The sequence below is a fragment of the Onychomys torridus genome, chromosome 18 (assembly GCF_903995425.1).
Source record: "Onychomys torridus chromosome 18, mOncTor1.1, whole genome shotgun sequence".
In the NCBI taxonomy this organism is placed as follows: Eukaryota; Metazoa; Chordata; class Mammalia; order Rodentia; family Cricetidae; genus Onychomys; species Onychomys torridus.
In genome coordinates, this window is record NC_050460.1 from 61,372,009 (window position 1) to 61,398,675 (window position 26,667).

The 26,667-nt window shown below is 44.2% G+C and overlaps 1 protein-coding gene across 2 annotated transcripts in view; it reads right to left on the reverse strand.

Annotated features, from left to right (window-relative positions):
* The window catches only part of Dnah8 (dynein axonemal heavy chain 8), a 234,034-nt gene that overhangs the window by 165,707 nt on the left and 41,660 nt on the right, over positions 1-26,667 (reverse strand). Inside the window, exons 15-28 of one of the 2 annotated variants that reach the window (XM_036167929.1) lie at positions 22,508-22,588; positions 21,938-22,054; positions 21,017-21,136; positions 17,616-17,751; positions 14,169-14,281; positions 13,582-13,688; positions 11,403-11,405; positions 10,558-10,630; positions 9,226-9,421; positions 7,540-7,736; positions 6,125-6,251; positions 3,972-4,207; positions 2,089-2,193; positions 628-741 (exon numbers count right to left, since the gene is read on the reverse strand). In XM_036167929.1, coding sequence (XP_036023822.1) covers positions 628-741; positions 2,089-2,193; positions 3,972-4,207; positions 6,125-6,251; positions 7,540-7,736; positions 9,226-9,421; positions 10,558-10,630; positions 11,403-11,405; positions 13,582-13,688; positions 14,169-14,281; positions 17,616-17,751; positions 21,017-21,136; positions 21,938-22,054; positions 22,508-22,588 — 1,725 coding nt within the window. The remainder of the gene's footprint in view (positions 1-627; positions 742-2,088; positions 2,194-3,971; positions 4,208-6,124; positions 6,252-7,539; positions 7,737-9,225; positions 9,422-10,557; positions 10,631-11,402; positions 11,406-13,581; positions 13,689-14,168; positions 14,282-17,615; positions 17,752-21,016; positions 21,137-21,937; positions 22,055-22,507; positions 22,589-26,667) is intronic. The other variant, XM_036167928.1, reaches the window with a different exon arrangement.

Sequence of the window (26,667 nt, forward strand, 5' to 3'; positions counted from 1 at the left end):
TGGTTCTATGTAGAACTCTATTTTCTTTTTTTTTAGAAGATTTATATTTTGTGTGTGTGTATGTGTGTGTGTGTGTGTGTGTGTGTGTGTGTGTGTGTGTGTGTGTGTGTCTGGGGGCGGGAGGCAGTAATGTACACATGACTACAGGTACCCTCAGAGGCCAGAAGAGGGCATCAGGTCCCCTGTAGCTGGAGTACAGGCATTGTGAGCTGCCCAGCATGGGTGCTTATTTCCAAACTCCACTCCTCATGACTGAGCAGTAAGTACTCTTAACTACACAGGTGCTGGGAATCAAAGCCCATCCTTTGCAAGAGCAGCCAGTATAACTGCTCAGCCATCTCCCCAGCCCCTCTATCAGAAATTCTGTAAGAATTTCTATCCCTGAAACAGGACAAAACCTGACCCTTCGTTCCTTCCACACCCTTCTAGATCATTGCTTATTCCAACAGTCAAATCTGCTTTCTTCTCTGTAACACTCGCTCAAAGGAATAGCTGTTCCCTTTATGGATAGTTGTAAATATGCAGATGGGGTCACTAACACACGATTTGCCTACTTCTCAAGATGTGTCCCTTTTTATGTCACATACCACAGACATTGTAACACGTGGCGTGCCACATTTAAATTACCATCTCATAGGCTTCTGTGAAGTTTATAACGTCCTCACGGAAAATTTCCACCGACTCAAGCAGATTGCTTTTAAACTTGGGTTGCACTTGAACAAGTTCATCTTGTACGGAAACCTAGAATCAAAAGGCATATTCAGGGTGAGGGTCTGAGTGATGTATTAAAGATGAAAACTGTAATTCCTCTCTAGCAAGTTTATGTGCCATAGACTGCTCACTTGTTATATAGAATACACATGAATGACCCGGATGCACTTACAGGGCACTAAAGTCTCTCTACTTTGTGATTTAAGAGAACTGTTACACCACAGATAAAAATTAACTCAAGGGCTGGAGAGACGGCTCAGAGATTAAGAGCACCTGCTGCTCTTCCAGAGGTCCTGAGTTCAATTCCCAGCAACTGCATGGTAGCTCACAACCATCAATCATGAGATCCAGCGCCCTCTTCTGGCCTGCAGGCATACATGCAGGCAGAACAGTATATACATAATAAATAAATATATCTTAAAAAAATTAACCCAAAAAAGCATCAGAGACCTAAATGTAAAGACTAAAATTCTGAAACTAAGAAGACATAGATATGATTCTGTATAACTGGATCGGGAAATGATTTCCTACATATGATACAAAATGACAGACAACAAAAGAAAAAAATGGATTGGTTAGGTTTTAATTAAAATAAAATAAAATAAAAACACTGGTGTACTTCAAAAGATGCCACCAAGAAAGTGAAATAATTGGAGCTGGGCATATAACTCAGAGACAGAACTCCACTGAGCATGGATGAAGGCCTGAGTTTGATTATTCCCAGCATCACCAATCAATAAAGTAAAATGTCTATCCACAGAACAAGAGAGAAAATATTTACAAGTCATCTATGAGATAAGGAACCCAGAATATATTAAAAACTCATAAAACTTAACAATAAGAAAGAAAAGCTCAATTAAAAAACAAAACAAGCAGCAGCTTTATATGCATGTGTCTCTGGTGATATACAAAGGGCCAGGATGGATGCTTAATGTCGTTAGCCACTGGAAAAAAATAGAGTGCCTCAGGCACTGTGGATGAACCTTGAAAATGAATGCTAAGTTAAAGATTCTTCACACAGGCCCACACAGCATATAATTCCATCTACATTAAATATTCAGAAAAGATAAATCCATGGACACAGAAAGCGCTCCAGGGCTGAGGTGAGGCAGAGAATGAGGAACGCTTGCTAACAGGCACAGGGTTTCTTTGGGGGATAATGAATATGTTCTAGAATGAGGTCGCGGTGGTTTTCATACAATTTTGTGGATATACTAGAGAGAAAAACCGCTAAATGGCCTATTTCAAACTGGCTAGTCTTCCGCGTGCAGGTTGTATATCAATAAACTTATTACAAGCGATGGTTTTAAAAGTTCAACATGTGTTTTCCCTGGAAGCCATGACATGATGGAAAGGCAGAATTAAGCGTGTGCTTACAGCTTTGCTCTGCAGCTTGTTGAAGGAGTATCTCAAGGTGTCGACGCCCTCCGACTCTTCTTTGGTTACTTCTACTTCAAATCTGTTTAAAATGCCATAGGCTTCCTGCAAAGCAGAGGCAGAGAGCAGAGACATCTCAGAAGAAGTAATGTATGTACCAGAAGCTTGGGAGACATTCTGAAATTCCAGGAGGAGAGAGAATTCCACTAGCATGCTTTCCAAAATTAAAGCTGTGGAGAAGCCTTTAGATTCTCACCAGCCTCCACAACGCTTACTCCGAATCCCAGGCTCGGACACCCTGACGTCACTATCAGCTAGGTCATCCCAGTGGAGATCCTGGCAGATCACAAGGAGAACTTCGATCTTAGACAATATATCCTTAGAGCTATTTTCTGTCTTTTCTTCTCCTTTATCTGGCACACTACCTATGAGATGGTGTCTCACACATTAAGACGGGGATTAGCGATATAAGGAATGGAGAGAAATGATGATGTGTGTGACTACCCAGGAGAAAAGAAATTAAAATGAGTCAAAGGATGGATTAGCCGTTGGATTTACTGAAAGAATGTCGGCTGAAGAAGTTAAGTGTATGATAATTTATTAAATAGTGAGGGGTAGGTAGTCAGCATCCCAAACTCCCACATGTTATGATCTTTAAGGCAGCAAATGATGTGAGTCGTTCGTTACCAAAGAGACATGGGCTCAGAAAGCAAACAGTAGTGGAAACATCGGCTACTCTGGTGGTGTAAGTGGGAAATGTCCCCCACAGGCTAAGGCATTTGAGAATACTTGGTCCCCAGTTGGTGACACTGTTTAGGGAAGTTTAGAACATACAGTATTGCTGGAGGAAGTATGTCACCTGAGGAGGGATCTGAAAACTTAAAGCTCTCCCCTCCTTCCAGTTTCTCCTCTCTCTCTCTCTCTCTCTCTCTCTCTCTCTCTCTCTCTCTCTCTCTCTCTCTCTCTCCTTTATGCTTGTGTTTGACGATATGAACACTCAGCTGCCTGTTCCTGCCGCCACTGTGACCGCTGCTTGACGTCACACCCTCCTGCCATGATGGACTCTTAGCCCTCTGGAACAGTGAACCTAAAATAGACTCCTCCTCAGTCGGTCGCTTTCAGTCACGGTGTGTTACCACAGAGACAGAATGGTAACTAACACAGGTACCAAGAGGAGGCAGTGAGTGCCGATTCCCCACACACCACCAGCTACATTCGAGCATGCTGTTGAGGAGAATATAAGCAGGGAACGAGAGTGATTCTCGTTGTCACGAAGAGTCAAAAGGATTATATATTCTAAATACTGTTAGTTATAAAACACTTGTGACAGAGGAGACAATGACATCCCCAATGAGCTCTAGGACCACGGTAATGGATGTGTGTGCCTGGAAGCCAATAAGTTTGCCCTAAGCCCCTGAGAATTTTCACTCTGGTAATTTAACATTGCTGTAATGGGAAAAGACTATAGTACTTTTCCTAACACTCTCTCCTGTTCATCTAAACTCTGGCAGGTGACGACTGAGTCTACATGGGGCCCTACTGTTCTCCTGCCCATGGCATGTGTATGCTCATAAGGCAGACCAACCACTGGTTTCTAGGAAGCTGTAACAAAGTAGAATTAATATGAAAGGGTGTAGTCAATACCTCCCATAAATTGCTGGTGCTGGTATCAAACACTGAACATTGTCAAGCCCAATAAAGCCTGGTAATATTCCTCTGTATATGATCTGTGTTGAAGTTGTTAGAATTCCCCCAAAGATATCAATGCCAGAAAAGACTATTCCATCTACTAGATGAAGAAATGTATTACAGAATCACTTTTTTAAAGCTTGCTTCCATTTTTAAACAGCATTTCAGGAAAGCAAGATGCAATCATTTCTTACTTCAATCGGCCCCAAAGTCATGTCCATTTGAATTTCGTTCTCCCGAATGCAAGACAGAGCTTCCATGGCAAATCTGACATCGTCTAAGTCACGGATGGGTCTAGACAACTTTTTCAAGTATTCATTGATAAATGTTATCATGTCTGACATTTTCTTTTTGTATTCTTCATTCAAATATCGGCAGAGCAGCATCTTCCAGGCCTTGGCCTCGATTGATAAGGCTAACTTCATTGGCTCTGGTGAAGACAGGGAAGATGAAAATAGAACTCTGAAATGGTTTGCTGTGTGTCCTGTGAATCTCGGCATCTCAGCCATCCTGCCCCATTCAAGTATTCACTGACCACAAGTGGTTACTGGTCACCCGAAGCATGCCTAGCTTGTTAGACATGCTGGAAAGTTACTAGATTTCAAAGAGTGCTCCTTCAAATCTGGCTGTGGGAGAAGGATGTAACAGTCTGTGTGGCAGGGTTTCTAAATGGATAGTGCTGCTGGGTAAGTCGTGTTCTACTCTGGACACCCTACCATCAGGCCATCCTTGTTCCCTCTAGCTTCCTCTAGGGAAGCCCCTTTCTGTGGAATGAGATCCATCGTTTCTCCCAGCAAACCATGGCACTAGCTTGCCTTCTATTCTACTCCCTGTATTACCCCATGGTTAGAATATTTATACATTATATATATATTAGAATATACAATTCTCATATAGACTCCACCCTGACTGACCATCCCAGCTCAATTCTGGGAAGCAATCTGAAGAGTCCTTTCGTTGGGATGGGAGTTGAGAGTAGTCTGGAAAGCAGAAAACCCAGAGGGAAGAGGAAATGCGGAGCAGAGAGAAAGGGCATCCTTGGCCTCCTACACTGTTCCCTGGTCCTAGTCCATTCTGAAGAGCCAGCGGCATCATGGATTTCGTGGTTTACATTTTTCATTTTAGTTTTTAAAGATCTTTTACTTTTAAGTTATATGTGTGTGTGTGTGTGTGTGTGTGTGTGTGTGTGTATGGAGGCATGTGCATATGAGAGTCGTGCCCACAAAGGCCAGAAGAAAGCATTAGATCCTGTGGATCTGGAGTTACAGACAGCTGTGAGCCACCTGACATGGGTTCTTGGGAACCAAACTTGGGTCCTCGGCAAGAGCAGTAAGTACATCCTCTTCACCTGTAAACCATCATCTCTTCAACCCCAAAGCTTTATACTTTAACACAGCGTAAACAGGTGTGGTGGCTCATGTCTATAACCCCAACATTCAGATCATAGAGGCAGGCTGGGCAGTGGTGATGCACACCTTTGATCCCAGCACTCGGGAGGCAGAGGCAGGTGGATCTCTGTGAGTTTGAGGCCAGCCTGGTCTACAAAGTGAGTTCCAGACCAGCCAGGGCTGTTACACAATGAAATCCTGTCTCGAAAAACCAAAGAAGAAGAAGACAAAGACGGAGACGGAGACGAAGATGAAGATGAAGACAGAGGCAGAAGGATCAGGAGTTCAGGGTCATCTTCAGCTATATATTGGGGCTAGCCTAGACTAAATGAGACTCTGCCTTAGAAAAAATAAAGGAAAAAAAGGGGGTAAAAGAACGTGAATGGCCTAGAACTACTTGGCATCCACCATATTATACCAAAGCTGCTTGCTGAGTCAAATACCATTTCATGGATCATATCCTGATGTCCCTTCCATCCAAAGTAAAAGACCTTTACCTTGTAAAATACGGACACTACTTTAAGTGACTCTTAGACTCAAGACCAGACTACAAGACCAGTCTGGCCATAATCCCTGCAGCAGCCCTCTGCTCTTACAGGTACCACCATTTGTGTGTCCCCAGCTGCCAGATTTCCAGGTGCCCAGGTTTCTCACCTACAGAGGTAAGTTTGTGTCAAAGCAGGTATTGATGCCCATGCATCCTGTTCCCCATCCTTTCCCCATCTCCTGCCTTGGGATCAGACAGCCTGGCTGCAACCTGTGCTATGACACCTCCCCCATCCTCAGAGAGCTATAAGAAGGGACCTCAATTCTGCCATGGGCCCTGATTCCTCCTCAGAGGCCCCACGGTGCTGCTGTCTGTCTGTCCATGGCGTTAATAAGTCCTTACTCCAACTATCCATCTTGGTGTCCCCCTTGACCCCACATCTGTGACCTGCCAGAAACATTGGTGACATTACCCGTGTGCAATTCAAGGGCTCCTACAACAATAATGGGCTTCAGCTCGTCAATCTCCTGTTCAAATGTGGCGTAGTGGAGAATTTCCGACCTGATCTCAGTCAGGGATGGGTTGTTGGCCAAAAACTCCTGTCAGGTAAGGCAACAGTTAATACTTCCTTCAGTCCTCTGGAGGTTAACACACACACACTTATAACAGCTGAGTTGAAGTCTGCAATTGCCCTATATAGTGGGATTCCCAGACAGGGAGATGGGACCCTAAGGCTCTTGGCTAGCAGGCAGGGTTTTTTTAAAACCAGCTGAAACTGGTTCAAAGGATTCACATCCACAGGCCGAGCCCTGAGCACAGCAGGGAGTAGTATTACACACCCTTCCTTAGTTCCCTTTATAGTCTAGCCCTCTGCTCCCCTTACATGACAACATACATTCTGGTCCAAGTCACATGTGTATGTAGATACTGACTATGCTACATTGCCTTCCCTTTGTTCTGGGAGGGCCCTAACTGCAGCTCAGACACTTACACTTGTCCAGGCTAGGAGCCAATGGCTTGGAAAAGAACAAGATATCCTGGTAGGCCCTAGGATAACAAGTATGCATGAAGGAATCACACAGGACACTGGCACAGATTAGTCTGGGTATGGTTGCCCCCCACCTTGTGTCTCTACCATGCATGGCTATCCTCTGTATTCAAGCTGGGCCAGCTTGCAAAAGATCATCACAGATGGGCTTAACTGTTAACTGTTGATCTTCCCTCATAGATGGAGAGGGCAGGAAGGTTCATAGGACCCTCACCAAACATCCAGCCACTTCCCACCCAACTGAATGCATGTCTGCCCTAACTGTCCATGATGCTGATGGCCTCTTGGAAGGGATAAAGAACATATGACAGAAAGGTCTAAAGGAAGGAGGCCCCATGTACACAGCCACAGGGAAGGTATCACCCATGCTAGCGCAGCCCTCTCACAGGGATGGTCACGCCCACAAGGCGGGGCTGAGGGAGGAAGCTGAAGACCCAGGATCGAGAGGAGAGGTCACTCTTGGTTCTGGGACCCTGGACGCTGGAGGTAGACTGAGCAGAGTTCTCCAGAGAACACCACCGGACTGTGCCATACCTTTGCCAAACCCTACAACCTATCCCTTCATTTGTAAGTTACCCCACAAAATAAACCTCCCTTTTAACTAAGTGGAATGGCCTTAATAATTTCACCAATAGCTAGTTGCTCGGCATTGTGGGTTCTTGCCCTCTGTCTGTTCAGAGTTCTCTCATGATCCCCAGTAGCTCCATTCTGCCCCTATCCCCACCCAACCTCCATACACACACACACACACACACACACACACACACACACACACACACACACACACACACCTCAAGGGTCAGAGACAAACCAAAACCACCCCATCAGTGGAAAGACACCTTCACTTTCACATCCCGGTCCTCGGTCCACAGGGTCTTGTACTTCTGGAAGTCCTGCAGAGCCTCGTTGGCCGCCTTCCGGAGGGAATTCACAGAGGAGGAAAGGAGGAGGACCAGCTTGGAGATATCTTTGTGCTCCGCCACCCCAGGGTAAAAATTCTTCAGCTTCCTGGCAGGGATGATTTCTTCGAATGACCCTGAAAGCAGACGTTTCCAATGTAGGCAGCATCTATATTTAACTCAAAGATATTATCAACTGTCATATGGACAGGGGTCTTTAAAAAAATAAATAAGTGTGTGCAGTTGGGGGTTGGTTTGGTTACATATTAATTCATTGACTTGAAAGCCAAGATGACAACAAGGAGGAGTCTGCTCTCTCTTTCCAAGGAGTCTGCTCTCTCTTTCCACCACATAGTTCCCAAGATGGAGACCAGGCTGTCAAACATGGTGGATCCAAATACTCCTATTTGTTTATTTATTTATTTAGTGTGTGTGTGTGTGTGTGTGTGTGTGTGTGTGTGTGTGTGTGTGTCTTCTCAGGTATGCCATATTGTGGAGGTCAGCAATTAGCTTGTGGGAGTCAATTCTCTCCTTCTACCATGTGGAAGACTCTGGAGACTGAACTTGGATAGTATTGTCAGGCTGGGCAGCCAGCAGTTCTACTTGCTGAGCCATCTCGCTGCCCCTCCCCCTTTCTTTTTGAGACAGGATCTCATACTAGTCCAGGCTGGTCTTGAACTTGCAATGTAGCTAAAGAGGTCCTTGACTTCTGATCCTCTTACAGCTATTTCCCTCTTGAATGCTGGGACAATAGGAATGTGCCACCAAGATTGGCTATTGGCTTTTGATTGGCCCATACAGTAATTAAAAAACAAACAAACAGAAAAAAAAAACATAAACCAGTTTTTGACAATTAAAAAGCATGAGCCTTCATGTAAAATTACAGACTTCCAGTCTCTCCCTTGAAACAGCATATCATGGGATTAGGGGCCCATGTTGCTGCATGGGAACAACAGTTTGGTTGACTGGAACTACAGTGCTTACCCAGTTGCCTGTAATCCCATTTGCTCTGTTACTGAATTAGATTTACACAAAATAAAGCACAAGGTGCTGGCTTAATCTGATTAGCTAGCTGACTGAAGCTGTGGTATGTGTTGGTAGGTTGGTGTTCTGTATTCCTGAGAAGTTCGCTGTCTAAAAGACCACATTTAAGGCTGAAGAGAGGGTATAGTAGTTTAGAGTAAGCTGGGTTCCATTACCAGCATCTATGTGGTGGCTCACAACCATTCAACACTCCAGTTCCAGGGAACTCCGTGCCCTTTTCTGATCTCAGTGGGCGCCAGGCACACGTGGGGTGCACAGATATACATGCAGAAAAAACACTTGTATGCATAAAATAAATGGAAAAACATTAAGACCCTATCTGCTTATTCCTTCATGTTTTGAGACATTTGTTAGCCATTTGGGGCTATTGCCCATCATGCAGCTGTGGAAGACACAATAGTTTATGAGAGTTTTGAGGACTCTGAAAGGAGAATCAGTGCTGGGGTTTCTTTTCACACTTTGCCTTTCAAAATGACTACAAACCAGTGATAGAACTACAAACCTTTGTTCACCTAGGACCGAAAACTAGAAAGAAATGACGGTGTGTGTATGTGGGTTAACTGGGTGCTTCAGTTTTCTTACTGTCTTCCCTCTTCAGCAGCTTCCCCGTGCTTGGGTGGTTTTGATCGGTGGCAGTGCGAGAGGTACTGTTAGGAAGGGACTTGATTCGTCTGACCTGCTGCTGTCCCCAGTGCGCCACTCCTCTGCTGACCTCCAGGGTAAACTGGATCATGCGGTTGATGGCCTGCTGAATGTCATCCAGGCTAGGAACCATCACCTGTGGGAAGCAGCAGCCTGTGTGTAATCCCATCGGCACAAACAGACCTCCTCGCCTCTGATTCTAGTCATCCAACTCCCCATGAGCAGTCAGAGCCTGTGGTGAGGGTTGTGCCAGGAGGTATGGCAGACATCCAGCAGCCTGGAGATTTCCCAGTTCTACCCACTGCTGCTGGCCAAAAGGTCCTGGAATCCACATCAGCAGACTAAAGTCACAGAACAAGCCAAAGTACTGTGATCCCTTTGGCTTCTTTGAAATGTGTCAAAACAGCTACAAAGCTCTCCTCCAGGAGGTCAGACAGTGGGTGCGGTGTCAGGAGGGTCACAAGCTGTTCCTGATGGCACCTAGACTACTCTGTGTGGTTGGGAGTTCCAGGCGGCAGTAAGCAGCTGGGCTGCCATTGGAAAACACAGGAACTTCACAACACTGTGAAGCTTCCTTTCATTCTACGCTAGGATATTAGCCAGGGTTCCTCATGAAGCTGGAGTTGGAAAAGGGATGGTTGCCAAGGTGATTTTATTGTCATGTTTTCTATTTGCGAATTGATAGACTATACCATAAGCCATTGACAAGCAGGGTGGATGTGTGCATGTGTAAGTGTTGCTAGGGATCAAACCATGCCCCTCTATACACTAAGCAAATGTTCTACCCCTGAGCTACACCTCAGCTCAAAGGTTTTAATAACAGACATAAATGGTGATATTTTTATTTTTGTTCAGGTCTAGGGGAAGTAAAAGTACATGCTCAGGGACTAAGAAAGTGTACCTCTTACATAGGTCCCAAGCTCAGTTCCCAGAACCCATACTGGGTGGTTCATAATTACCTATAGGTCCAGCTTCAGAGGATTTGATACCCTCTCTGGGTACTGCACTCATGAATACATACATACATACACACACACACACACACACACACACACACACACACACACACACACAGAAATAATAAACTTTTAAAAGTAAAATAAAACCAAAATCTTACTCTACGTGAAAGTCTAGTTCTCATACAATTTTTTAAATTTTATTTATTAACTTACTTTTGCAATGCTGGAGACCCAAAGCCTCACACTCTAAACACTCACCAAATACTGTGTTTTTAAAATACATTACCAAAATATCACTGTAAATAGGACTTACCACATTAGGAATTGCAAGATGCACTTCGGTTTTTATAAAGGAAATGATATCTTCTGACCGTTTCCGCCCATGGCTAGAATGAACAGACAATGAATGTTAGCCTGAATTTCAGTTTCTAACACCGTACATTTCCATCCTAGAAATATAGGCCATCTTTAATCCTGGAAAAGCAAACACCCTTCCCCCCAAGCTCAGGGACCATTAAGAAGAGGGGGCTGAAAGAATGTAAGAGCTGGAGGAGGGCTGTGCTGTGGAGTGCTGTGTCCTGGACATGCAGTGACTAGTGCATCAGTGAACTCTCTGCACCAATGGCTACCTGCACCAGACCTGCGTAAGATCAAGCCAAAAACATCGGGCAGCATTACACACTCGGCACTGGTAAGACTCACAGGGTAACCAATAAAAAAAGAGGACATGAAGGCAGGAAGGGGTGGGGTTGGAAGTGCCTGGGGAGGATGGGAATAGGTTGTTAGGGGAAGATATTATCAATATACAGTGTTTACATGTATGAAATTGTGATAAAATCAATAAATGACATGTACTTTTAAAATACTAAATAATACCAAGAGGAGGTTATTTATCATAAAACCATAAACTGCACAGAACTAAAACACACCAATTTGATACTCTCAGAAGGAAAATAGTAATCACACATACATGTCCTAATATTTGAGTGCTAGGCTTCCAATCGGTAACAACTAATTATACAATGTCACTAAATGGCATTCTTTTTTTTTTTTGGAGCTGAGGATCGAACCCTAGGCCTTGCGCTTGCTAGGCAAGTGCTCTACCACTAAGCTAAATCCCCAACCCAAATGGCATTCTTTTGAGAGTCTGGGACAGACAGACTCCCGGGTAGGCAGACAGATAGGGTGAGGGGGCATGGCTAGGTAATAAAGATGGTGAATTTCCAAAATGGCTGGAGTCTTAAGCCTGGCAGCTCTAAACAAAGGCCTTATAGGCTTTTGTCTCCCACCAGCAGACCCCCTGCTGATGGACTGTCCCAACAAGGTAAAGGATGGATTGGGACATGTCACACCACAGTTCTGAGCCAATCAACTCTCCCAGATTTCTTCAAAATGACCAGCCCTAAATCGGGGAGGAAAGCCCTTCAGAGGCTTTAGAATCTCCCAGCCCTTGGGAAGAAAGTGGAGTTGCCAGCCTTCCAAGAACTCTCTGCTTCACTGAGGTCTTTTTCTTTGTCTGCTGTGTGCGTGCCTCCTCACCCTGGATAACCCTTCCTTCAATTGCTGATTCCATCATCGGCTGTCTGCAGTGCCTGTTACACTCGAGAGCTTTCGTGCCTTTTAATTCTTTAATTAGCAGAGAAAACGAATCTGATTAAGACCCCCTAGACTGTATCAACTTGTTCTCAGGCTTGTAATAATGGAGGCTATCACCAACAGAAACCATACTTTATGTCATTTATTTATTTCTATATTACTGGGGTTAAGACGAGGCCTTTATGTATGCTAGGAAAATATTCTACTACTGAGCTACATCTCCAGTCTTCATTTTCTTCTTACTTTGAGACAGGGCTTCACCAAGTTGCCCAGGCTGACCTTGAACCTATGATTCTCCTGCCTTAACCTCCAAAGTACCTGAGATTATGAGCTTGTGTCAGACCCAGGCTCATACACTTTTTAATAGACATGCCTACATGACTAGACATGGAAGAAATCATTTGTTGTGATCCATTTTCAGTATGAGGTATACTGACAGTTCATCCTGGCTGCAGGGAAGCAGGAGTTGCTAGGCCCCTCCCCCGGCTGGCAGCTGGACAATTGCAGATATCCTCTAACGGAGCCCACCATCAGAAAAGGGACAGTCCCAAGCCAAACACTGTTCATAAGCTACTTCTATGTCCTGAACCAACAGGATGGTGAATTTGGGACAGGGACAAGTCCTGGCCTGTAGGGAAGAAGACAGGAAATTTTACAGTCAGGGACTTTAAAAACTACTATCTTGGGCCAGCCCATTTTTGTCTTTTTCTCTATGCTGATGTCCTTTCTGCAGAACTGTTTATTAACAACTGTTTTGTTTCCACTTGCCCCTGGAATTTGTTATTACCTTATTTCCCACAGACAGGAGATCCCAGTCAAAGCCTTCCAGAAACTGCTTTTTAAACAATGCCACTCATGTATAGACACAGACATATGGGCCCACACACAGAGATGAGAATTAGTCTGATGAGCAGCCTCTGCCTCTGACACCCATTACTCTCCTAGACAAGATTATTTGAAAAATGCAGACTTTCTGGTCTCTTTCTCCTTGTGAATGCAACAAATGCTCTCACTGGGACAAAAAGACCTGTCTGTGTAGAAGCACCAGTGGAGAGACGGGACCAAAAGCAAGATAAAGCCATAAAGATAAAGTCCAAAAGCACACACTCGGCCCCCATTCTTCCAGTAAACAAAAGAGCACCAACTCAGTCTCCCTGGGAGACCCAGTAAAACAGAAGGGGCTGAGATACAAAGGATGCAATCCGAGAGCCAGAGAAAGCTCCCCAAAAGGGCAAGCTGCCCAACCAAAAGGCATCTATCTGATAAGCACCTCCACCTGCTTCAGAAACCAAGAGGGTAGCCACATATCCTTCTCCCCACCCCTCCCCTGCCTCCTGCTTGCTGGCTGCAGGCTCCAGGCTGTAAAACCTCCCCCTTCCTCAGAGAGCTATAAGAAGAAACCCCCAACCACCCTCAGCCACACACACCCTCCACTCCCCCACCCCTCTACCTTCTTCAGAGCCCCTATCATGCTGTCTCTGGTGCTGGAATCTAAACTGCTCAGAGCCCCCTCCATGCTGTTGTCTGTCTACCCATGGTGTTAATAATAATATATGAATGTTAATAATGATATATTATCAGTCCTGTTCATTTAGAAAATGCTAGTATAGCTACATGGCTTGGGATACATAAGACCCTGTCTCAAAAATAAACAAACAGATAAATAATAAGATAAAAGATATTATTGAATTACATTATTATAGGCAGTTTAGCCAACATATTTAGCACATTTTCAACTTGCCTTCCCACAAATATTCTCCGTTTCATTGTGTCCAAAGATAAGCGTGTTGCCTTTTGCAGACTGTCCAGTAATTGATGAGAGAAGAAAGCATAGACCTCCTTACATTCCTGTAACAAGAAATCATGTTACATTTAATACCAGAAATAAACTCCTAGCGTCCCCAAAGCAGCGGCTCAATATTGAAAGTGACTCGTGAGCCGTAAGAAAGAATAAACCAGGCAATTTCAATCACGCTGGAGAAATAAATTCAACCCTGCATTTCTTGCCTGGGTTTCTTTAGACAAATACATAACAATATTTGTTAATGTATGGAGAGTGCTTGCAGAAACAGCCTAGCAAGCCACGTGAGGGCAGACCCAACAGCAGAATTGCAAAAAAAAAAAAAACCAAACAAACAGACAAAAAAAAAAAAAAAAACCCCAGTGTGTTTGAATAATCCAGGTTTGCTCAATAGTCGATAAGGCATACTGAAACTTGAGTGTGAGGTTTCTCAGTGCTTGGTGTAGGGGGTGGGCAAAGAATATGTGAGTCTCTCTCCTCATCACCTACAATCCTGAGTCCATAATCTACAAACCCACAATAAATACCTTCTTAAATTCGTCTTCCTTGTCATTGGTGTCAACCTCCTTTGTCTCAGCCTCATAGTCAAGGCTATCACCCTCTTCTGTCTCGCTTCCAAAAACAACATGCTTCTTCTGCTCTGGATATAGAAGATAAAACAAAAATGTAACACTTGAATTTCCAAGGTTACACTTACCCTATGTGACCAAGCCTTTTTTGTTTGTTTGTTTGTTTTGTTTTGTTTTATTTTATGTGTATGAGTGTTTTGTCTGTGGGAATCTATGTACACTACATGTGTGCAGTGCCTTCAGACGCCAGAAGGGGCACTGAAACCCTGGAACTGGATTAACAGACCATTGTGAGCTGCCATGTAGATCCTGGGAACTGAACCTGGGACCTCTGTAAAAGCAGCCAGTGCTCTTAACTGCCCAAGAAGCTCTTTTTAAAAATTAATTTAAAAAAAAAAAAAAGATTCTTACCAAAAAAAATGTATTTAGAATTTCTTTTATATTCCTTCTACTAGGAATTCAATTTAAAATATTCATCTCAAAAGACACACTATTCAACTAAACATATATTCCATCAATATACCCCATCTTTGTATTTAGAATTCAGAAGAAAACAAAACATTAGGGAGGACCTGAATTTAGTTTGTAACAGTCACCTAAAAAGTTGAGAATGGTGGCATGCTTGTAATTCCAACACTGAAGATGGATTAGTGGATGGATGGATGGATGGATGGATGGATGGATGGATGGATGGATAGGTGGGTGGATGGATGGATAAGTAGGTGGGTGGGTGGATGGATGGATGGATGGATGGATGGATGGATGGATAGGTGGGTGGATGGATGGATGGATGGATGGATGGATGGATGGATGGGGTGAATGAATGAATGGATAGGTGGATGCCTGGGGCTTATTGGCCAGCTGAACTAGCTAAATTGATGAATTCTGGGCCATTAAGAGATACTGCCAAAAAAAATGAAAATTTAAAAAATGTTAAGAAAAAAACTTTTTTAAATCCCAGGTGTGGGCTAGTGAGACAGCTCAGTGGGTATAAGTGTTTGCTGGCAGCCTGATGACCTGAGTTCTAGCCCTGGTGTTCACATAGCAGTAAGAGAAAACAGACTGCCACATGTTACCCTCTGACCCACCCAGAAAAAAATTTAATATATATATATATATATATATATGAATGTAACATAATACATAAATGTAATTTTTAAAAATGTAAACCCAGGTAGACAGCATCCTGAGGGATGTCATCAGAGATTGACCTCTGACCTCCACATGAACATGCACACATGGACACCAGCACACACACATCAAAAGGAAAAAGAAGTAAAATCAAGAGTACGGAAAGAATGTGATAATTGCACATCACATCTTTCTAGGACACTCATTGACTGGCACCTGAGGATTCTGATGTAATGAGTTCACCCTTTCATGATGTTGACACTTTTGATGTGAACTAGCTGTGTGGGAAACTAAGGTGACACAAGCCATGCCCAGTTGGCATGGTGACACTCTTAGCCCCACAATCCTTTGCTCCTGGGGCCATGGTGGAGGATGTTTCCAGCATCCCAGCACAGAAGCCAGTAGCATCCGCCCACACTGTGCTCCCAGCAAAAGATGTCTCCAGGCACTGTGCTCTAGTGGCCTCGTCCTTCATAGAGAATCACTGTGGTCTCTTAAGTCAGGGATCAAACATCACCAGTTGTCATTAAAAAGACAAACTCAGGGGCCTAACCCAATCAGTCTCTCTCAGACTCTGTCTGTCCTTCCTCCTATCCTTCATTTCTCATAGTATCACTTCAGTGGGATCTCTGTTTGACTGGAATGTTCCCCAGCTCACTGAAAAAAGCCAGCTCCCCTTCAGGTGCCTTGGTACTTAGCTAACATATCTGGCCTCTGACCTCTCCCGGGCAGAGCCCTTCAGCTTTGCATTGGCAGCACACCCGGAGTCTAGTCAGAGGCCTGACTTGTAAAACGCAGCCTTGTACTGTAACCCTGAGCAGAGGATGCTGGGAAGTGCAGGCATTTGGGTGACCTGGGCCTCTCTGACTGACAAGGACAAAACCTTCTGAGGCGAAAACCACCGACTACAAACTTCTACCCAGTCAGTTCTGACGTAGAGCTAAAAAAAAAAAAAACTTCGTTTTAACTAAACAAATCTTCCGTTGCAAATTTACCCCAAAACAGGGCAATCTCAGGGAACCTCAAACCATCATGTTCTTAAACACCAACCCAGAAGGAGAAAATGCAGAATTCCCCAGCAGGGAATTTAAAGTCACACAGCTCTCATAAACAGGTTCAGATTCAGCAGCTTCTGGCTTGGGCTTATAAGCATGTATTTACTGGAATTATTGGGGCCCTGGGTTCTTTCAGCAAAATAAGAAATTCTAAAACATTTGGAGAATAGGAAACAAATACACACATACACACATACACACACGCACACAAATGCAAAATTATTTCAAGCTCTTTAAATAGCTGGTAAGATGAGGCAATTTCTCTCATCCCCAGTCAGACTGTACTCAACACACTAGGGTTGAGGGACAGCTCGGCCCTCAGGAGAATCCGCTGCTCTTCCAGATAACCTGAGTTCAGTTCCCATCACCCATGACAGGAGGCTCACACGTGCCTATAGCTCCAGCTCCAGGGGATGGGACACCCTCACATACATGGCTCACACTCACAAAGACACATGCATGTAAATAAAAAAACAAAGCAATCTGCAAAAACAAAGAGACATGGAGCTCCTTCTGCCACCCTTCAATCAAGGGTGTGAGGGCAGGATGCATACCATGGTGTGATCTTTGCTGCCACTGCTCTGAAATGAGATCATTCAGCTCTGCCCTGAACCCCGAGCCATTCCTAAGTGGGAGCTCGTAGCTAATTCTACAGAAAGGGCTGGAGTAGGTGGAGATATCGTAAGACGTGGTCTTGCCCAAATTAGAATTTTCAGAGCCATGGAAATTATAGATTTTGCTCTTGGGTGTTTAAAAAAAAAAAGGCAAAATGAGTCAAAAAACCGAAGTGACATTAGAAACACACAGACAGACAGACAGACAGAAAGACAGAGAGAGAGAGAGAGACACACACACAGAGAGAGAGACACACACAGAGACAGAGAGAGAGAGACAGAGAGACAGAGAGACAGAGAGAGAGAGAACAATGTAACAGGTCTGAGAGGGCTCTCTATAGCAAGGCTAGCTTGTAGAGTTGACTGATGGCTGACATCGGAAAACTAGGATTTCAAGGACCCCACTGTTCCCTAACAGCCACCAGAAGCTCATAGGGTCTAAGCTGTTTGTGCCTGCACCGTGGATGACCCTGGACACCTGCTTTCCCTTTGGGAAGCTGAAACCTTGCTATCTGTGAAGGAGGAGGTACCCACGGCGGTGCGGGGGAAGGGAGACGGGACGGGGACCTATCCACAGCTCTTGGGACTCACACACATCTCCTTACCTGGCACCTGTTTGGCTGGTTTCCCGGTGTCTTTAACTTCGTAGATCTGCTCGAATATGGATATGAGCTCCTTCACAGCCTCTTCCACATGCCTGCTCTTGTGGTTCAGAATGTCAGCCCATTCCTTTGTGTACATCTATTAAACAGGCAAATCACCATTCATTTCAGACACCTTAAACACACCATGGAATTATTACGACTTTACTTTCTACGGCCATGGTTAATTCCACATGAAAGTCACTAGAGGGGCTGGATATGCAGCTTAGTGGTGCAGCACTTGCCTAGCACGGTCCTAGGTTCTATGCCCAGTACTGCGAGAAGAGATTGACAGATAACATCTTATGGCTGTGATAAAACACTGACCAAAACCAACTTGGGGGCATGTATTTGGCTTACATTACCTATCACAGTCCACCACTGAGGGAAGTCAGCGCAGGAACTGAAGGCAGGAACCTGGAGGCAGGAACTGAAGCTAAGATCATGGAGGGTGCTGCTTGTTGGCTTGGTTCCCATGGCTTGTTCAGCCCGCTTTCTTAAAGAACCCAGGACCATCAGCTCCAGTGTGGCATCACCCACAGCGTGCCAGGCCCTTCCACATCAATCATTAATCAAGAAAATGCCCCTACAGACACGCACATAGGACAATCCGATGGAGGCAGTTCCTCAGTTCAGATTCCCCCCTTCCCAGATACAGCTAAACTTGTGTCAAGTTAACAAAAAAAAACAAAAAAAAACTAACTGGCATAATATACCCCTTGCCAACCTGACACACAAGCACATCATTACCAAAACATAACCTTTCCTTTCTTGTTTGTTCTCAAGATGTCATGTTATCACAATATAAAGCATAGTCCAACTTTCAGAAGTCCCACATTCTTTTTAAAATCCAACAACTTAAAAGTTCACCTTCACTTTAAAGATCCAAAGTCTCTTAACAATGGGCTCCTGTAAAAACCAAAATTAACTTACATCCTTTATACCGACATGTTAGGGCCAGGAAACAGTAAGAGTTGGATCAAAGCAAAACCAAACTCCTACAGCGTTGTCACAAGCTCAGCATCTAACATCTGGGGCCCATTCATGAAATTCAGTGGGATCTGGCCTAGAGGTGCAGGCCCATGTCATACCAGTCATCAAAGACCCAAAGTCTCATCATCCTGAATTTGGTTGAGTTTTGGATACGAAACCAAAAACAGCATCTAAGGCCAACGAGACTGTCTCTGTTCAGAGCATTTTCTCTGGTACTCTGAGCTTCTTTACTCTTTCTCTAGACAACCCCCAATCCCCCCCCCCCCCCCCGTGGCGTCTTGTCTGCTGTGTGGCTGTCTGAGCTCAACCCTGACGTCACCACCACGGCTTTGTTCTCCTTCCCTCTTACACTGGGAAACACCTGAATTTTTTAAATAAGTCTTTTGGGTTTTTTTTTTTTTTACTTTATTTTTATTTTACGTGCATTGGTGTTTTGCCTGCATGTATATCTGTGTGAGGGTGTCAGATCCCCTGAAACTGGAGTTAGAGACAGTTGTAAGCTGCCGTGTGGGTGCTGGGAATTGAACCTGGGTCCTCCGGAAGAGAAGCCAGTGCTCTTAACCACTGAACCAGCTCTCTCGCCACCCCCCACCCCACCCCAAGCAGCTGAAATTTACAGCATACCTGCTCTGGGCTTTTTTCTTTTAAACGCTAGTAAAATGGCCCTTGAGCTTCTCTTTGAGTCCTTTCTCAATTTTATTTTTTATTTACATGACTAAGAATCCCAGGAGAGGATCCCAATCTCCCCAGTATCATCCAGCAGCCAAGAAGGGACATGCCAAATTTTCCAGTAACGCTACCACATCTTATATATACCATATATACCATATATATATATATATATGATGATGACCCAACAATTTACTTTTGGATGTATACCTACCCAAATCAGTTCCAACATCCACAAAAAACACACATAAATGTTCAGTGTATAATTGAATGTTATAAGCTACCCAAATGTCCTCAACAGCCTGGGTAAATTGCAACAAACTTATACGATAGATAATACACTGTCAAGAGATGGAAAGAATAAGATGATTCACATCTACGTAAATACAGAGATCACGCTCTGCACTACACCATTGGTATGAAGTAGGGATCAAAAAACAAGTAAGTCCAATGATGGTTCCTGGGGAGAGGAAAGGAGACTGCCTGGAACGGAGCACAGGGGAGCCATTTGGCATAAAGAAAGGTCTACACCATAGAGGCAGTTACAAGGTGTGGCATGTGTAGACATTCACGGAATACTAGACTTAAGATCTGTGTTCTAGAGGGCTAGAGAGACGGCTCTGTGATTAAAAGCACTGACCTCTCTTGCAGAGGACCCAGGTTCGATTCCCAGCACCTACATGGCAACTCATAACCATCTATAACCCCAATCCCAGGTGAGCCAACACCCTCTTCTGGCTTCCTCGGGCACCAGGAATGCATGTGGTACACAGACATGCATGTAAGCAAAACACCTACACACATGAAAATTTTTAACTAAAGGAAAGATTTGTGCACCTTTTAGGTATGTGTCCATAAATACAAATCAATAAAATAGGAAAATAACACAGACTGAAATATCAATGGAGGAGGATGCTAAGTCTTATGCTGCAATGACTGGATGCCACTGTTATTGAAGGAAAGTTACATGGTCAGTTATGGTGGCAATATGCCTGCATACAATGGCCAAATACAGAAGCAGGGAAAGAGTCAGGCCATGGTATTAAGCTGAGCTTAAAGGCCTGACCTAAGAAACGGGTAGTGGGTACAGGAAAGACTAAATGGACTTTGGAAATGGAAGGTGGTATGGTGATGAGTCCCAGGTTTCTCAATGACTTAACAAGAACATGTGTAATTAAACCATAAGAAGAATGACAACTGAGTAATGATGTCCCAGGCCCTTAATCCCAGTCAGTCAAGAGGCAGAGGCAGATGAATCTCTGTGAGTTCAAAGCCAGCCTGGTCTAAATAGGGAGTTCCAGGCCAGCCAGGGATACATAGCAAAACCCAGTTGGAAGGAAGAGAAGGGGAGGGGAAGGTGGAGAGGGGAGGGCAGAGGAGGAAGAAGCAAAGGAAGGTAGATAGATGACTGAGAGAGAGGAGCCATGGAACACTAACAAGGTCCCAAGGAATCCCGCATTAGTTTAAGGGTATTAGTAAATCATATACCCAGGTGTGGCCCTGGATTGAGCCCCTGGAGCCACAGAAGTCTTTGATGCGTAGGCTAGTTCCCACAAAAGCTAGGAGGAAGGAGGAAGAAGAGGAAAAAGAGGAAGGAGGGAGAGGAGGAAAAGAAAAAAATGGCTTAGGTGTCCACGTCTAGACTGAGAGTTTACACGTCAGGCCAGTGACTCGAGGCTCCTGCTGTCATAATGAACCTGTACCTCGTTGAGGGTCAGCATGTCTTCTACTCGGGTAGCGCCACTGTCTGACAAGGAAATTAGCAACGTCTTGGCTATCTCCTTCAGAACTGTGTCGATATGCATTTCACACAGGTCATTGACCTACCGGCAAGAAAAGGACACGCAAAAAGTAAAAAGTGAGGAACAGTTCTCTTTCCCTTTCACACTACTAACATTTTGACCCAAAATGCACTGGAGTTATACATCCATTTACAGAACTGAATCTAGAAATGTTCAACCTGGGCCAAGCGTAAGTTGGTGAACAACAGTTCGGGAAAATGTGTACAAAGAAACCGTGACATGGGTCTAAAGCGGCATGGGCCAGAGCACCACCAATAGGCACGACTTTCTTTGATCCTCATCTTGCCCACATGAGCCTTTCATGTCCCTGCTTTACAGCTAAAGACCCGAGGCTCAGAAAAAGAAAGAAAAGGCAGGAAAGGGCACACAGCTAGGGAAAAGCAGAGGACCTTGGCCATGTGTGGCTGACTCCAAAGCCTCTGAGTTTGTGACACCATGACACCACACAGAGATGTTCATGTTTTATAAACAACAGACACATGAGAAATCAACAGGCCATCACCCATTTGACTACTGTGTCATTTGGCCAATGTCAGACACATGTTAACGTATGTGTTTCAGTAAGGGAAAGTGCATGCTAATGCAGGTGCCCACAGAGGTCAGAGGTGGCAGGTCTCTGTGGAGCTGGCAGTTACCAGCAGGCCTGAGCAGCCAGACATGTATCCCGGGAACCGAACGCAGGTCCTCTGCACAGGTGGTTCTGTTAGAGTCCTCCCTCTCCAGCCCAAACTATACCCTTTAAAGGGGCCTCTGGGTGTGAGTCAACTGCTGCCTGTACCTTGAGTGCTTGTGTGCGTGGCTCTGAAAGATTATTGTTTTTACCTTCTTTAGAAGCTGGTTGAACATATCCAGAACAGACTCAACCTCGTGGAAGAAGCTCTCCAGCATTAACGATGACCACGTCAGTATTGTGAGCCCTTGCCTCAGCACAGATTCCACCTGGGAAGAGCAAAAGGGTTTCCCATTGCTCACAGGAGTCCTCCACAAGAGCCTCTCTTGTTACTTGAAAATGCTGTGTGATGTATTTCCTTAATCCCGTTCCCCCACCATTACACCTAATAGAGATTCCTTTTGTTTTAAATCATCTTCGGGTGTCCTGAAAGGAGCCATACATTTTTACAAAGTGCTCACAACTCATGTTTACTTGTTTTACAAAGGTAACAAAACCTAGACAAGGAATCATTCCGTGGTAAGAGAGGGAGGGAGGGAGAGGGGAGGCAGAGAGAGGCAGAGAGGGTGGGAGGGGAGAGAGGGAGAGGGAGAGAGCTGTAAAGTTGAAATGAGAAAGACAGATGGTCTAGGCAAGGAGATGTGTTCTGAGATCCATAATCTATAGAGCAGGAATCTAATTTTAAATCGGAGAAATCAATATGAACCACCGGCGTCACCAACCTTTTTCATTTTAGGGGTCATGAGATTGACAAACACAGAAGGCACTTCCTGGCATAAATCGTCGTAATACTGCAGAAGGCCCTGTACAAAGTCAAAACGGCAGAGCTTACTTTAATTCACGGTGAAGCAATGACCACAGTTTGGCTCGGACCAGAAGGGCTTCATTGCCCCTGATTTTCCCACTTGAGTCTGCCAGGATGGGAACTGCTCATTCTAATTTATACTGACTGACCATACTCTTTCATGAGCCGTCAATCACCAGGACATTCCCTTTCAATTCAATCAAACGTGTTCGTGTCACTTCTTAATTTCTCATTTTTTCACATACGTTGCTTTTCTCTCTTCATTTTGTAAAACTGGATAATTATCATTTCATGGTATCTGTTATTACACGTTTTTATCTTTTGGGTCTTTTTTTTTTTTTTCATTAATTTGTTTGTTTAAGATAGGGAGGGTCCCAAGTAGCCTAGGCTGGCCTTGAACTCCTGATCTTCTGGCTTCCACCTCCCAGGTGCTGGATTACAGGCTGGGCTCCTAATCTTTTTACCCATTAAAACATACTCACCACTGGGCTGGAGAGATGGCTTGTAGTTAGAAGTGCTTGTTCCTCAAGCCAAGAGCCAGAGATCACATTCCAGTGGCCAAGTTGGCTGGCTTACAAACACCTGTAACTCCAGGTCCAAGGCCTCCAATGCCCTCTTCTGACCTCTTTGAGCACCCATGTTCACAAGTGGCATATACTACACACACACACACACACACACACACACACATCTTTAAAAAACACTCATCACTGAAGTCATAGTTGATTCTTAATTTTTTTCTTTTTTAAAGATTTAATTTGTATTTTATGTGTATTGTTGTTTTGCTTACATTGTGACTGCAAACCATGTGCATGCAGTACCCAGAGAGGCCAGAAGAGGGTGCCAGGTCCCAAGAACTAGATACAAATGGTTGCTGCTTCAAGAGCAAGCCCTCTTAACCAATTAGTCATAGCTCCAGGCCCGGCTTCTTAAATCTAAATAAATTCAACTACTCCACACAACCAGCATGGATGAGCCTTTATTTTTCTTCTAGAGATGATCCACGATGACCAGTTTGGGTTGCTTTGTTGTAACTTATTGCAGGGTGTGGTGGGAGATGTGGAATAAAGTTGCTTAACTGGTTTTTAAGTAACTTCAGTTTTAATTAACAGTTTCAGAGTTCTTGATTTCTTCAGCCGGGACACTCAGCAAGCAACTTTGACTTTCATGATGTCACCCAATATGAATGAGATCCCATGGGATAAAAATGGTGGCAGCCTCCGGGACTTGCCGTGCAGAAATCCAAAGCATTTGATACCAAGTGCACCTCTGGGGTGGAGGGTTCTGTAACAATCATACCCTGTGTTGCTAAGAGCAGAAACTCTTTGAAGAAGAGACATAACTGGCTGTGGCATTGGATTAGGCAAAGATTTCTCAAACAGTACAACAAAAACACAAGAAACAAAATAAAACATTAGATGTATTGAACTTCATCAAAATACAAAATGCTTTTATCTCAAAGTGCATCACTGGTCAGGCACAGTGACCCACACCTTCAATCCCAGCACTTGAGTGGCAAAGGCGGGCAGATATCTGTGAGTTCAAGACCAGCCTGGTCTACATAGAGAGTTTTAGGTAAACTAGAGCTATACAGTGAAACCTATCTTAAAAAAAAAAAAAAAAAAAAAAAAAAAATCATTAACAAAAGAAAACAACCCACAGAATGGGAGAAAATCAAATCAAATCTAATATCTGATAACATAGTAGTATCTACAAAGACCTATTATCATTCAAAAATTAAAAAGACAAACAACCCAATTTTAAAATAAGCAAAGGGTCTGATGAGGCAGCATAACTTTATGACAAAACTCTACACCTCCAAAAACCTACAAACAGCCAATAAGCTCATGAAAAGATGCATAGTATCACTAATCACCAGGGAAACGTGAATCCAAACCATATGCAAATACTGAACCAGAATACCACAAATGCAAAGGACAGGCACTAATGAGTAAAAGAAGGGTATAGCAAACCCAGACTCACACTCGCACACTGAAAGGGAAATACAGTGATGGTGTCACTTTGTCACTTCTGAGAACAGCCTAGCTCTTTAAAAGGTTTCATGTGGGATTAGCAAATCAATGAAACCTAGTGATTTCACTTGTGTAGACAAAAGTCCAAGAGAGTAAAGACATTCCTCCATCAAAAACTTGTGTGCCAACATTCACAGCCACATTTATTCATAAAAGCCACAAACCAGAAGCAGACCAAATGTTCATCTATTGAATGGCAATCTTCCGAGAATAAATCCTTTCATCTTGGAGGGAAGCCTGTTAAGACCAGGTGGTTAGAAAGGAGGTAAATCATTCCACCCTGCAGGGAAACTTGTTCAGCACAGGAAGTCAATGACTCAAAGGCTTCAGGAAGTCCCTGAAACTAGCCAGATTCACTAGGTCCCTCCCCCTCCAAGTATAACATAAACTATAAGGACTGCTGAGAGGCACTTTCAGACAAGACAAGTCACCTGAAAGAATCAGAGACAGGTCAAACTGCCCAGAAGCCTCTCAGACCAGGCCAACCCTGAACCCAGAAGTAGTTGAACTGCCTGAACACAGGCCAGACAAGCTGCCTGAAAGACACTGAGACCAACAGAGCTACTCAGAAAAGACACTCTCCAACCTGTTGATCTGCCTGCAGGGTGTGCAGTGCACTCCAGGTTTCCAGCTTTCAAGATCCAGGGGTGGGCTTTGTTGATGCATCTGTAACTGAGCCTTTCTTTTAAGTAACCCCTCAGCCATATTCCTGTACTATCCCCAGGAAAACTCACTGGTTCACCAAGTTAGAGTTTGGTGATATCCTTATTTCAGTCTGGGGTTGGTGGTGAGTAAGCATTTGTTCTCATCTCCCCAGGAATAGTGTCCCACAACACCAAGTGACAAGCAGATAAGCCAAGTGTGATAGAATCGTAGAATGCAATGAATGTGAAGCCCTGATGCACAAAACAATGTGAACTAGCTGTTTCGTGAAGGAAGCTACATAGAAAAGGCCACATGTTCTATGATTCCATTTGTAGGAAAAGCCCAGTGCAGGCAGGTCCCCAGAGACAAGGTCAATGGTAGTTTTCAGCTGCAGGGTAGGAGGAAGTCTGAAGGGAAAGTGGGGGATGAATGCTATTGGACGCAGGGGCTCTCTTTTGGGGACGACAAAAACATTCTAGAACTGATTGTAATAATAGTTGTACAGCTCTGTGGCAACACGAAAACCATCTGACTGTTTATCTGAAATGAATTTACTGTATGGTATAGGAATCATACTTCAATAATGTTGTTACTTGAAAACAAAACTGTTTGGCCAGGCACGGTGGGACAGGCCCTAACCTCATCGCTTGAAAAGAAGAAGCAGGGAGGGCAGGAGCTCAAGGTTATTCTCCACTACATAGCAAGTCTGAGGTCAGCGGAGCTGTGAGACTCTGTCTCAAAGCAAAACAACGAGATGAAAATAACGGTAACAAAATAAAAGTGTTTAGGAAAACTTTTCCCTGTGCCGTTTCTCTATGTGTTTTTCAGGTTATTTATTTTATATATGCCTGTGTGTGCCTTCCTATCTACATATGCACCAAAAGCATGTAGGTACCCGGGAGTCCGGAAGGGGGTGTTGAATCCCCGGGAACTGAAGTTCCAGGTGACAGGGAGCCCCCCCTGTGGGTGCTGGGGACTGAACCTGTCCTCTGCAAGAACAGCCAGTGCTTTTACCCTCTGAGTCGTCTCCAGGACTCTTCTGAAACATAACATGTTGATGGTTTTTTTTTGTTTGTTTTGTTTTGGTTTGGTTTGGTTTGGTTTTTTGTTTGTTTGTTTGGTTGGTTGGTTTGGTTTTTTGTTTGTTTGGTTTTTCAAGACAAGGTTTCTCTGTGTAGCTTTGTGCCTTTCCTGGAACTCACTCTGTAGACCAGGCTGGCCTCTAACTCACAGAGATCTGCCTGCCTCTGCCTCCCGAGTGCTGGGATTAAAGGCATGTGCCACCACTGCCTGGCCAACTAATTCTTTGAGAATTTCATAGATGCATACAGTGTATTTTGATCATATTTGCTGTTACTCTTAAAGCTACACATCATAACCAACATTTAATTTGTTATAA